The sequence below is a fragment of the Cetorhinus maximus genome, chromosome 29, assembly GCF_964194155.1.
Source record: "Cetorhinus maximus chromosome 29, sCetMax3.hap1.1, whole genome shotgun sequence".
NCBI classification, from domain to species: Eukaryota; Metazoa; Chordata; class Chondrichthyes; order Lamniformes; family Cetorhinidae; genus Cetorhinus; species Cetorhinus maximus.
Genome location: NC_135907.1, coordinates 254,073 through 266,485, shown reverse-complemented (window position 1 = coordinate 266,485; position 12,413 = coordinate 254,073). Strand labels below are relative to the sequence as shown.

Here is a 12,413-nt window from a genome sequence, read left to right as displayed (position 1 = left end):
GTGTCTTTCTGCTGCTGGGGGCGATGCTCTCTGTCGGGAGGCTGGGGAAAGGTGCGTGTTCAATGTTCCCCTGGGGGGGGTCGGAATGTGTCATTAAGGGGGCGGCGGCTTGTGGGGCGGGAAGTGGGGCGGGAAGGGGATGGGGGGTGTTATTTGGGTGACTTTGAACGGGAATAGGGACATGGAGGAGTTTGTGTCTTGTTGTGCGGGAGATCGGGCGGGACTGGCGCCTGATGCGGCAGCGATTTTAACCGGGGCGGGCGGGCGGGGCTGCCGCTGGCTGCGGCGGGGCGGGGATCCCGGCGCCAGCTCTGGGCGGCCGGCCGGATTTTCCCAGCCCTTGCCCGGTGATTGGCCGGGCCCCCTCGCCCCGCCCACTTTTCCCCCCGCGCAATTTCCGGCGGTAGTCGCGTCCCAGGATATTTGAAAGGCTGAATGTGCCTCCGCTCTCGCCGAATCTTAACGTCGCTCCCCCGCCCGCCCGCCGGCCCGCCCGCCCGCCCGCTCCCGCTCCCGCTCCCGCTCCCGCCGGCGACATGGCCGCGAGGAGGGGCAAGGTGGCCCGGCGCTTCTCGGACACCTCCCTGGAGGTGCTGGTGGCTGCGGTCAGAGCCCGGGGTAAAATCCTCTTCCCCAGCACCGGGAAGAAGGTTCACAGCAGCTTGTCCAAGAAAGGCTGGCTGGAGGTGGCCGAGGAGGTCAGCAGACTGAGCATCACCCCCAGGACCTGGATCCAGTGCAGGAAGAGATTCAATGATCTCACTCGATCAGCCCGGGTGAGTAAAACCTTCTCCCCTCCACCCCCCCCCCGACAATCACAGCCCCCACCCCCCCCCGACAATCACAGCCCCCACCCCCACCCCCCCCCGACAATCACAGCCCCCACCCCCCCCGACAATCACAGCCCCCACCCCCACCCCGACAATCACAGCCCCCACCCCCACCCTGACAATCACAGCCCCCACCCCCCCCGACAATCACAGCCCCCACCCCCCCCCCCGACAATCACAGCCCCCACCCCCCCCCGACAATCACAGCCCCCACCCCCCCCCGACAATCACAGCCCCCACCCCCCCCGACAATCACAGCCCCCACCCCCACCCCCCCCGACAATCACAGCCCCCACCCCCACCCCCCCGACAATCACAGCCCCCACCCCCACCCCCCCCGACAATCACAGCCCCCACCCCCACCCCCCCCGACAATCACAGCCCCCACCCCCCCCGACAATCACAGCCCCCACCCCCACCCCCCCCCGACAATCACAGCCCCCACCCCCACCCCCACCAGCAATCACAGCCCCCCACCCCCCCCCCCCCCCCCCAGCAACAAGACAGGGATCCACCCCCTCCCCACCCCCCCACCCCGACAATCACAGCCCCCACCCCCGGCCCGACAATCACAGCCCCCACCCCCCCCGACAATCACAGCCCCCACCCCCCCCGACAATCACAGCCCCCACCCCCCCCGACAATCACAGCCCCCACCCCCCCCGACAATCACAGCCCCCACCCCCCCCGACAATCACAGCCCCCACCCCCCCCGACAATCACAGCCCCCACCCCCCCCGACAATCACAGCCCCCACCCCCCCCGACAATCACAGCCCCCACCCCCCCGACAATCACAGCCCCCACCCCCCCGACAATCACAGCCCCCACCCCACCCCGACAATCACAGCCCCCACCCCCACCCCCCCCCCGACAATCACAGCCCCCACCCCCACCCCCACCAGCAATCACAGCCCCCACCCCCACCCCCACCAGCAATCACAGCCCCCACCCCCCCCCCCCAGCAACAAGACAGGGATCCACCCCCTCCCCACACCCCCCCCCGACAATCACAGCCCCCACCCCCCCACCAGCAATCACAGCCCCCACCCCCCCCCGACAATCACAGCCCCCACCCCCCAGCAATCACAGCCCCCACCCCCCCACCAGCAATCACAGCCCCCACCCCCCCCCAGCAACAAGACAGGGATCTACCCCCTCCCCACACCCCCCCCCGACAATCACAGCCCCCACCCCCCCCCCGACAATCACAGCCCCCACCCCCACCCCCCCCCGACAATCACAGCCCCCACCCCCACCCCCACCAGCAATCACAGCCCCCACCCCCCCCCCGACAATCACAGCCCCCACCCCCCCAGCAATCACAGCCCCCACCCCCCCCCCCGACAATCACAGCCCCCACCTCCACCCCCCCCAGCAATCACAGCCCCCACCCCCCCACCAGCAATCACACCCCCCCCCCCTCCCCAGCAACAAGACAGGGATCCACCCCCTCCCCACACCCCCCCACCAGCAATCACAGCCCCCACCCCCACCCCCCCACCAGCAATCACACCCCCCCCCCCTCCCCAGCAACAAGACAGGGATCTACCCCCCCCCCCACACCACCCCCCCGACAATCACAGCCCCCACCCCCCCAGCAATCACAGCCCCCACCCCCCCCGACAATCACAGCCCCCACCCCCCACCAGCAATCACAGCCCCCACCCCCACCAGCAATCACAGCCCCCCCCCCCCCCCCCCCAGCAATAAGACAGGGATCCACCCCCCCCCCGACAATCACAGCCCCCCCCACCCCCCCACCAGCAATCACAGCCCCACCCCCACCCCCACCAGCAATCTCAACCCCCACCCCCCCACCAGCAAGCAATCACAGCCCCCACCCCCCCCCACCCCCCACCAGCAATCACAGCCCCCACCCCCCCACCCCCCCACCAGCAATCACAGCCCCCACCCCCCCACCAGCAATCACAGCCCCCACCCCCCCACCCCCCCACCAGCAATCACAGCCCCCACCCCCCCACCAGCAATCACAGCCCCCACCCCCCCACCAGCAATCACAGCCCCCACCCCCCCAGCAATCTCAGGGACACACACCCACCCTCCCCTGTTCACCCTTACCATATATGTTTATCACCGAGTAGCACAGAGATATGTGCCGGTATTCAGCCCCTCAATCCAGTTCTGCTACTCTAGAAGATGAGGGCTGATCTGTATCTTAACTCCACCCACTTTCTATCCCTCAATCCCCTTCAGGCTGGCACTAAAAAAAATCTATTGCTCTCAGATCTTAAATTATTATTTGAACTGGCGTCCGCTGCTTTTTATGGGAGGGGGTTCCAAACTGCTAGCACCCTCAGTGTGAAGAAATGTTTCTACATTGCTCTCCGGGGTGGCCTGGTCCTGATTTTAAGGATCTGCCCAGTGTCCCAGATTCACTGCCACCAGCAGGAAAATGTTTCTATTAATTCCTTTCAAAATCCTGGGAAAAAAACCCCTCATTCGAATCTTCAGTCAGTGGCTGTACCTGGGCTGTACCTCGTGGCCCCTTCCTTCAATGACAGCAGTGACCATCCCAGGGCTTCACAGTTTGCTTCACCCCCTCTCAGCTGACATACGTGTGGAATTTTCATACTCAGGCACTGGCCGCTCAGAACTCACCCGTAAATCTCTCAAACAAACTCTCAAATCAAACAACCGAATATGTGCCCTCCTCCCCGCCCCAGCCGAGAGGCAAAGAAACAACTCTGCCTAGGACTCCACTAGAAACCTCTTGAATCCCACCTCCCATTGCCACTGTCTCTTATCACAACCAGATGGAAGTAAAAATGCGATGGAATTAAGGACAAAAAAAACCACAAGTAAAATATAGAATGAATAGTCCAATCCCTTACTTTATAAAACTCATAAATATGATGTAAATGATTGGGAAGTTCATGAACGCAACCTGACAACACAGGATCTTCAATACAAAACCTTTCATTTTTATTCTGTAAATTAAGGAGACCTGTAATTTGCAACATATTGTAATTATTTGTAATCTGAAATGTTAAAAACTGTGCAATCCTTTTTATTATTTTATACATTATTTTAGTGATTGTCGATAACTATGTTACGAATTAGGATTTAGGTTTAATTTGTTACATCGTCACAATTTGGTAGCTACCAACGTGGTGATTTTTCAATTATTTACCGATCTCTGTCTCTATCTGTTTTACAGGAGAAAGCTGCTCACAATATGAGAGAAAGAAACAAGATGGGTGGGGGAACGTCTGACATTGTAGCTCTCACCCCTGTGGAGCAGTCAGCAATGGATATAAGTGGGACCTCTCGAGCGATCAGCATTGGCGATGGTGAGGCTGGTGGTTTCTCCAAGCACAGTGACTGTTTTACAATCGTACCTCTTCATGTACCGCAAGCGATTCCAGTCAGCATCAAAACTTCAGCCAGTATGGTCAAGCTCTCAATCCGCAAATTTCAACTTTCCACCTGGGAATTTCTACCAATCATTGCAAACCTGATTCTTGACCCTTTTTTCTCCTGCAGGTCCCCCTGAGCCGTCATCGCCCCCTTCTCAGGAAGCTTTTGAAGAGGACAACTTGGAGGAGGACAGCGCTCCGGAGGGAGGACAGTCGGCCGCTGCGTCCCTCCAAAGCAGTGGCGCAGAGATGCGCTCCCCAGAGCCGGTGGGAAGCGAATTCGAGGGGCCTGCTGAAGCTGCTGAAACGGACAGCAAGAGGGAGCCGGAGCATCTGGCGGTGGCGGGGACTCCCCAGGTGACATCCCGCCGGAGGGCCATGTCCTCTCCCAGCTCTGCGGAGTGGGACCGAGATACGGACCTCCGGGACCCAGCGATGAAAAGGAAGATGCTGGAAGCGCACCACCGACTGTACGAGGTGCTGGAGGGCTTGCCAAAGACTCTGAGCGCCATGTCTGAGAGTATGGAGGAGTCCACTTCTGCCATGTGTGGTGTTGTGTCACACGTGGTTTCCACTTTGCAATCCACCCTGGAAAGTGCAACCACCTCCAGGGAGACTGTAGCCGAGCCCCCTCAGCAGGAGTCCCTCTCACCAACCATTGAGGCTTTGATAGAAACTCAGACAGCTACCATCCAGACATTGGGCTCCAACATCTGCTCTACCTTGGAGAGACTGGTAGACCAGATGGATTGTCTGGTGGATCATGTGGACAAGGGCTTTCAAAGGGTCTCCCACCTCCTGCAGTCTGCTCTCCCTCAGATCAGTGGGAGTGAGGAGACAAAGCCCCTTGGGAACGCCACCGGACAGGCCGGCATCCCCCTCGTTCCTGGCGCTCCTGCTGCCTCGCCACCCCCTCAACCTATACCCACCGCGGTGCCCAACAGCCAGGTGAGCCAGACAGGACCGGCTGCAGCGAAGGTGCTACAACCTGTGACTGTGCCCTTGCGGGCTCGAGCTCCCAGAGGTCAACGATCCCGAGCGTGTCAGGGATCCCAGGATCAGCCTCCTGCCACCTGCTTCACTGCCTCAGCTGGTGCAACATCTCGCAGAAGTGGCAAAGTGAGTAAACGTTTTTCAAAATAAAACTCCCTCATGGGTCGATGATTACAGACATATGAACGAATTAGGAGTAGGAGTAGGCCATTCGGCCCCTCATAGCTGATCTGATTGTGGCCTCTACTCCACTTTCCTGCCTGTCCTCGATAACCTTAACTCCCTCGTGAGTCAAGAATCCGTCCATCTCTGCCTTAAAAATACTCAGTGACCCCACGTCCACCACTCTCTGGGGAAGAGACTTCTAAAGACTCTCAGAGTAAAAAACATTTCATCTCCATCTTAAATGGGAGACCCCTTATTCTGAAACTGTGTCCCCTGGTTCTAGTCTCTTCCACAAGGGGAAACATCCTTCCAGCATCCACCTTGTCAACTCCCCTCAGGATCTTAGATGTTTCAATAAAATCACCTCTCATTCTTCCAGACTCCAGGCCCAACCTCCCCAACCTTTCCCGAGAAGGTAAAAGCCTCGATTCTGGGTAGCAGTCATTTGAACCTTCTCTGAAATGCTTCTAATGCATTTATATCCTTGGGTGTTAATGAATGATTTGATCCACTTTGTGCACAATGTTTTATGCAGGGAGTCGCTATCTTCCCTGTCTATACAGGCTCCACCTATCAGCTTTCAGTGAAAATCTCAAAAAAGTGTCCCATCAGAGCCTTTATCCTGTCCCATCAGAACCTTTATCCTGTCCCATCAGAGCTTTTATCCTGTCCCATCAGAGCCTTTACCCTGCCCCATCAGAGCCTTTATCCTGGCCCATTCAGAGCCTTCACGCTGTCCCATCAGAGCCTTTACCCTATCCCATCAGAGCCTTTATCCTGTCCCATCAGTGCATTTATCCTGTCCCATCAGAGCCTTTATCCTATCCAATCAGAGCCTTTATCCTGTCCCATCAGAACCTTTATCCTGTCTCATCAGGTCCTGTCCCATCAGAGCCTTTATCCTGTCCCATCAGAGCCTTTACCCTGTCCCATCAGAGCCTTTACCCTGTCCCATCAGAGCCTTTACCCTGTCCCATCAGAGCCTCTATCCTGTCCCATCCGGTCCTATCCCATCAGATCTTTTATCCTGTCCCATCGGAGCCTTTTTTCTGTCCCATCAGAGCCTTTATCATGTCTCATCAGAGCTTTGCTCATGTCCCAATCAGAGCCTTTACCCTGTCCCATCATAGCTTTTATCCTGTCCCATCAGAGTCTATATCCTGTCCCAATCAGAGCCTTTACCCTGTCCCATCATAGCTTTTATCCTGTCCCATCAGGCCATGTCCCATCAAAGCCTTTACCCTGTCCCATCAGAGCTTTTATCCTGTCCCAATAGATCCTCTACCCAATCCCATCAAAGCCTCTACCCTGTCCCATCAGGTCCTGTCCCATTAGATCAGTTGTCCTGACTCATCAGAGCTTTTATCCTGTCCCATTAGAGCCTTTATCCTTCCCATCAAAGCCTTAACCCTCTCCCATCAGAGCCTTAACCTCTCCCATCAGAGCCTTAACCCTCTCCCATCAGAGCCTTAACCCTCTCCGATCAGAGCCTTAACCCTCTCCCAGCAGAGCCTTTATCCTGTCCCATCAGGTCCTGTCCCATCAGAGCCTTTTTTCTGTCCCATCAGAGCCTTTACCCTGTCCCATCAGAGACTTTATCCTGTCCAATCAAAGCCTTTATCCTGTCCCGTTGGAGCCTTTGTCCTGTCTCATCAGGTCCTGTCCCATCAGAGTCTATATCCTGTCCCATCAGAGCATTTATCCTGTCCCATAAGTTCCTTTATTCTGTCCCATCAGAGCCTTTATCCTGTCCCATCAGAGCCTTTACCGTGTCCCATCAGAGCCTTTACCCTGTCCCATCAGAGCCTTTATTCTGTCCCATCAGAGACTTTATCCTGTCCCATCATAGCCTTCATCCTGTCCCATCAGAGCCTTTATCCTGTCCCATCAGGTCCCGTCCCATCAGAGCTTTAACCCTGTCCCATCAGAGCCTTAACCCTGTCCCATCAGAGCCTTAACCCTCTCCCATCAGAGCCTCACCCCTGTCCCATCAGAGCCTTTATCCTGTCCCATCAGGTCCCATCCCATCAGAGCCTTAACCCTCTCCCATCAGAGCCTTAAACCTTTCCCATCAGAGCCTTTATCCTGTCCCATCAGAGCCTTTATCATGTCCCATCAGAACCTTTATCCTGTCCCATCAGAGCCTTTATCCTGTCCCATCAGAGCCTTTATCCTCTCCCATTATAGCCTTTATCCTGTCCCATCAGGCCCTGTCCCATCAGAGCCTTCATCCTGACCCATCAGAGCCTTTATCCTGTCCCATCAGGCCCTGTCCCAATAGAGCATTTACTCTGTCCCATCAAAGACTTTAGCTTGTCCCATCTGAGCCTTCATTCTGTCCCATCAGGCCCTGTCCCATCAGAGCTTTTATGATGTCCCATCAGAGTCTTTATCCTCTCCCATCAGAGCCTTTATCCTGTCCCATTAGAGCCTTTATCCTGTCCCATCAGAGTCTTCATCCTGTCTCATCAGGTCCTGTCCCATCAGAGTCTATATCCTGTCCCATTAGTGCCTTTATCCTGTCCCATCAGAGCCTTTACCCTGTCCCATCAGAGCCTTTATGCTGTCCCATTAGAGCCTTTTATCCTGTCCCATCAGAGCCTTTACCGTGTCCCATCAGAGCCTTTACCCTGTCCCATCAGAGCCTTTACCCTGTCCCATCAAAGCCTTTACCCTATCCCATCAGAGCCTTTACCCTGTCCCATCAGAGACTTTTTTCTGTCCCATCAGAGCCTTTAACATGTCCCATCAGAGCTTTTCCCATGTCCCAATCAGAGCCTTTGCACTGTCCCATCAGAGCCTTTACCCTCTCCCATCAGAGCCTTTATGCTGTCCAATCAGAGCCTTTACCCTGTCCCATCAGAGCCATTACCCTGTCCCCTCAGAGCCTTTATGCTGTCCCATCAGAGCTTTTACCGTGTCCATTCAGAGCCTTTACCCTGTCACATCAGGTACTGTCCCATCAGAGCCTTTATCCTGTCCCATCAGAGCCTTTATCCTGTCCCATCAGAGTCTATATCCTGTCCCATCAGAGTCTTTATCCTGTCCCATCAGAGTCATTATCCTGTCCCATCAGAGCTTTTTCCTGTCCCATCAAAGCCTCTACCCTATCCCATCAGAGCCTTTATCCTGTCCCATCAAAGCCTCTACCCTGTCCCATCAGTGTCTTTATCCTGTCCCATCAGAGCCTTCATCGTGTCCCATCAGAGCCTTTATCCTGTCACATCAGGTCCTGTCCCATTAGAGCCTTTAACCTGTCCCGTCAGAGCCTTTACCCTGTCCCATCAGAGCCTTTACCCTGTCCCATCAGAGCCTTTACCCTTTCCCATCAGAGACTTTACCCTTTCCCATCAGAGCCTTTATCCTGTCCTTTCAGGTCCTATCCTATCAGAGCATTTATCTTGTCCCATCAGAGCCTTTATCCTCTCCCATTAGATCCTTTATCCTGTCTCATCAGGTCCTGTCCCATCAGAGCCTTCATCCTGTCCCATCAGAGCCTTCATCCTGTCCCATCAGAGTCTATATCCTGTCCCATCAGAACCTATATCCTGTCCCATCAGGCCCTGTCCCATCAGAGCTTTTACCCTGTCCCATCAGAGCCTTTACCCTGTCCCATCAGAGTCTTTACTCTGTCCCATCAGAGCCTTTATGCTGTCCCATTAGAGCCTTTTATTCTGTCCCATCAGAGCCTTTACCCTGTCCCATCAGAGCCTTTACCCTGTCCCATCAGAGCCTTTACCCTGTCCCATCAGAGCCTTTATGCTGTCCCATCAGAGCCTTTACCCTGTCCCATCAGAGCCTTTACCCTGTCGCATCAGAGCCTTTACCCTGTCCCATCAGAGCCTTTACCCTGTCCCATCAGAGCCTTTACCCTGTCGCATCAGAGCCTTTATCCTGTCCCATCAGAGCCTTTATCCTGTCCCATCAGAGCCTTTACCCTGTCCCTTCAGAGCCTTTACCCTGTCCCATCAAAGCCTATTTTCTGTCCCATCAGAGCCTTTATCATGTCACATCAGAGCTTTTCCCATGTCCCATCAGAGCCTTTTCTCTCTCCCATCAGAGCCTTTATGCTGTCCAATCAGAGCCTTTACCCTGTCCCGTCAGAGCCTTTATGCTGTCCAATCAGAGCCTTTACCCTGTCCCATCAGAGCCTTTATCCTGTCCCATCAGATCCTTTATCCTGTCCCATCAGAGCTTTTACCATGTCCATTCAGAGCCTTTACCCTGTCACATCAGGTCCTGTCCCATTAGGGCCTTTATCCAGTCCCATCAGGTCCCGTCCCATCAGAACCTTTACCCTGTCCCATCAGAGCCTCAACCCTGTCCCATCAGAGCCTTTATCCTGTCCCATCAGGTCCCGTCCCATCAGAGCCGTAACCCTGTCCCATCAGAGCCGTAACCCTGTCCCATCAGAGCCGTAACCCTGTCCCATCAGAGCCTTAACCCTCTCCCATCAGAACCTTAACCCTCTCCCATCAGAGCCTTAACCCTCACCCATCAGAGCCTTAATCCTCTCCCATCAGAGCATTAACCCTCTCCCATCAGAGCCTTTATCCTGTCCCATCAGGTCCTCTCCCATTAGAGCATGTATCCTGTCCCATCAGAGCCTTTATCCTGTCCCATTAGAGCCTTCATATGTCCCATCAGAGCCTTTATCCTGTCCCATTAGAGCCTTTACCGTGTCCCATCAGAGCCTTTACCGTGTCCCATCAGAGCCTTAACCCTCTCCCATCAGAGCCTTAACCCTCTCCCATCAGAGCATTAACCCTCTCCCATCAGAGCATTAACCCTCTCCCATCAGAGCCTTTATCCTGTCCCATCAGGTCCTCTCCCATTAGAGCATTTATCCTGTCCCATCAGAGCCTTTATCCTGTCCAATTAGAGCCTTTATCCTGTCCCATCAGAGCCTTTATCCTGTCCCATTAGAGCCTTTACCGTGTCCCATCAGAGCGTTTACCCTGTCCCATCAGAGCCCTTATCCTGTCCCATCAGTGCCTTTACTGTGTCCCATCAGAGCCTTTACCGTGTCCCATCAGAGCCTTTATCCTGTCCCATCAGAGCCTTCATCCTGTCCCATCAGAGCCTTTATTCTGTCCCATCAGAGCCTTTATTCTGTCCCATCCGGTCCCATCCCATCAGAGCCTTAACACTCTCCCATCAGAGCCTTTATCCTGTCCCATCAGAGTCTTTACCGTGTCCCATCAGAGCCTTTATCGTCTCCCATCAGGCCCTGTCCCATCAAAGTTTTTATCCTGTCCCATCAAAGCCTTTACCCTGTCCCATCAGAGCCTTTATCCTATCCCATTAGATCCTTTATCCTGTCTCATCAGGTCCTGTCCCATCAGAGCCTTCATCCTGTCCCATCAGAGCCTTTATCCTGTCCCATCAGAGTCTATATCCTGTCCCATCAGAGCCTTTACCCTGTCGCATCAGAGCCTTTACCCTGTCCCATCCGAGCCTTTACCCTGTCCCATCAGAGCTTTTCCCATGTCCCAATCAGAGCCTTTACCCTGTCCCATCAGAGCCTTTACCCTCTCCCATCGGAGCCTTTATGCTGTCCAATCAGAGCCTTTACCCTGTCCCATCAGAGCCTTTACCCTGTCCCGTCAGTGCCTTTATGCTGTCCAATCAGAGCCTTTACCCTGTCCCATCAGAGCCTTTATCCTGTCCCATCAGAGACGTTATCCTGTCCCATCAGAGCCTTTACCCTGTCCCATCAGAGCCTTTATCCTGTCCCATCAGAGCTTTTACCGTGTCCATTCAGAGCCTTTACCCTGTCCCATCAGAGCCTTTACCCTGTCCCATCAGAGCCTTTACCCTTTCCCATCAGAGCCTTTATCCTGTCCCATCAGAGCCTTTACCCTGTCCATTCAGAGGCTTTATCCTGTCCCATCAGGTCCTGTCCCATCAGAGCCTTCATCCTGTCCTATCAGAGCCTTTTTTCTGTCCCATCAGAGTCTTTATCCTGTACAATCAGAGCCTTTATCCTGTCCCACCAGAGCCTTTATCCTGTCCCATCAGAGCCTTTATCCTGTCCTATCAGAGCCTTTTTTCTGTCCCATCAGAGCCTTTATCCTGTCCCATCAGAGCCTTTATCCTGTCCCATCAGAGCCTTTATCCTGTCCCATCAGAGATTTAACCCTATCCCATCAGAGCCTTTATCCTGTTCCATCAGAGCCTTTATCCTGTCCCATCAGAGATTTAACCCTGTCCCATCAGAGCCTTTATCCTGTCCCATCAGAGCCTTTACCTTCTACCATTAGAGCCTTTATCCTCTCCCATTAGATCCTTTATCCTGTCTCATCAGGTCCTGTCCCATCAGAGCCTTCATCCTGTCCCATCAGAGCCTTCATCGTGTCCCATCAGAAACTTTATCCTGTCCCATCAGAGCTTTTACCCTGTCCCATCAGAGCCTTTACACTGTCCCATTAGAGCCTTTTATCCTGTCCCATCAGAGCCTTTACCGTGTCCCATCAGAGCCTTTACCCTGTCCCATCAGAGCCTTTATGCTGTCCCATTAGAGCCTTTTATCCTGTCGCATCAGAGCCTTTACCCTGTCCCATCAGAGCCTTTACCCTGTCCCATCAGAGCTTTTACCCTATCCCATCAGAGCCTTTACCCTGTCCCATCAGAGCCTTTACCCTGTCGCATCAGAGACGTTTCTCTGTCCCATCAGAGCCTTTAACATGTCCCATCAGAGCTTTTAGCGTGTCCATTCAGAGCCTTTACCCTTTCACATCAGGTCCTGTCCCATCAGAGCCTCAACCCTGTCCCATCAGAGCCTTTATCCTGCCCCATCAGGTCCCGTCCCATCAGAGCCGTAACCCTGTCCCATCAGAGCCTTAACCCTCTCCCATCAGAGCCTTAACCCTCTCCCATCAGAGCCTTAACCCTCTCCCATCAGAGCCTTAATCCTCTCCCATCAGAGCATTAACCCTCTCCCATCAGAGCCTTTATCCTGTCCCATCAGGTCCTGTCCCATTAGAGCATTTATCCTGTCCCATCAGAGTCTTTATCCTGTCCCATCAGAGCCTTTATCCTGTCCC

General features: G+C 54.7%; 1 protein-coding gene across 1 annotated transcript in view; it reads left to right on the top strand.

Moving 5' to 3' along the window:
- The first annotated feature begins 411 nt into the window (after nt 1–411).
- The window catches only part of LOC144669537 (uncharacterized), a 37,341-nt gene continuing 25,339 nt past the window's right edge, over nt 412–12,413 (top strand). Inside the window, exons 1-3 of the mRNA XM_078532010.1 lie at nt 412–776; nt 4,011–4,239; nt 4,337–5,328. Coding sequence (XP_078388136.1) covers nt 537–776; nt 4,011–4,239; nt 4,337–5,328 — 1,461 coding nt within the window. The 5' untranslated portion in view covers nt 412–536. The remainder of the gene's footprint in view (nt 777–4,010; nt 4,240–4,336; nt 5,329–12,413) is intronic.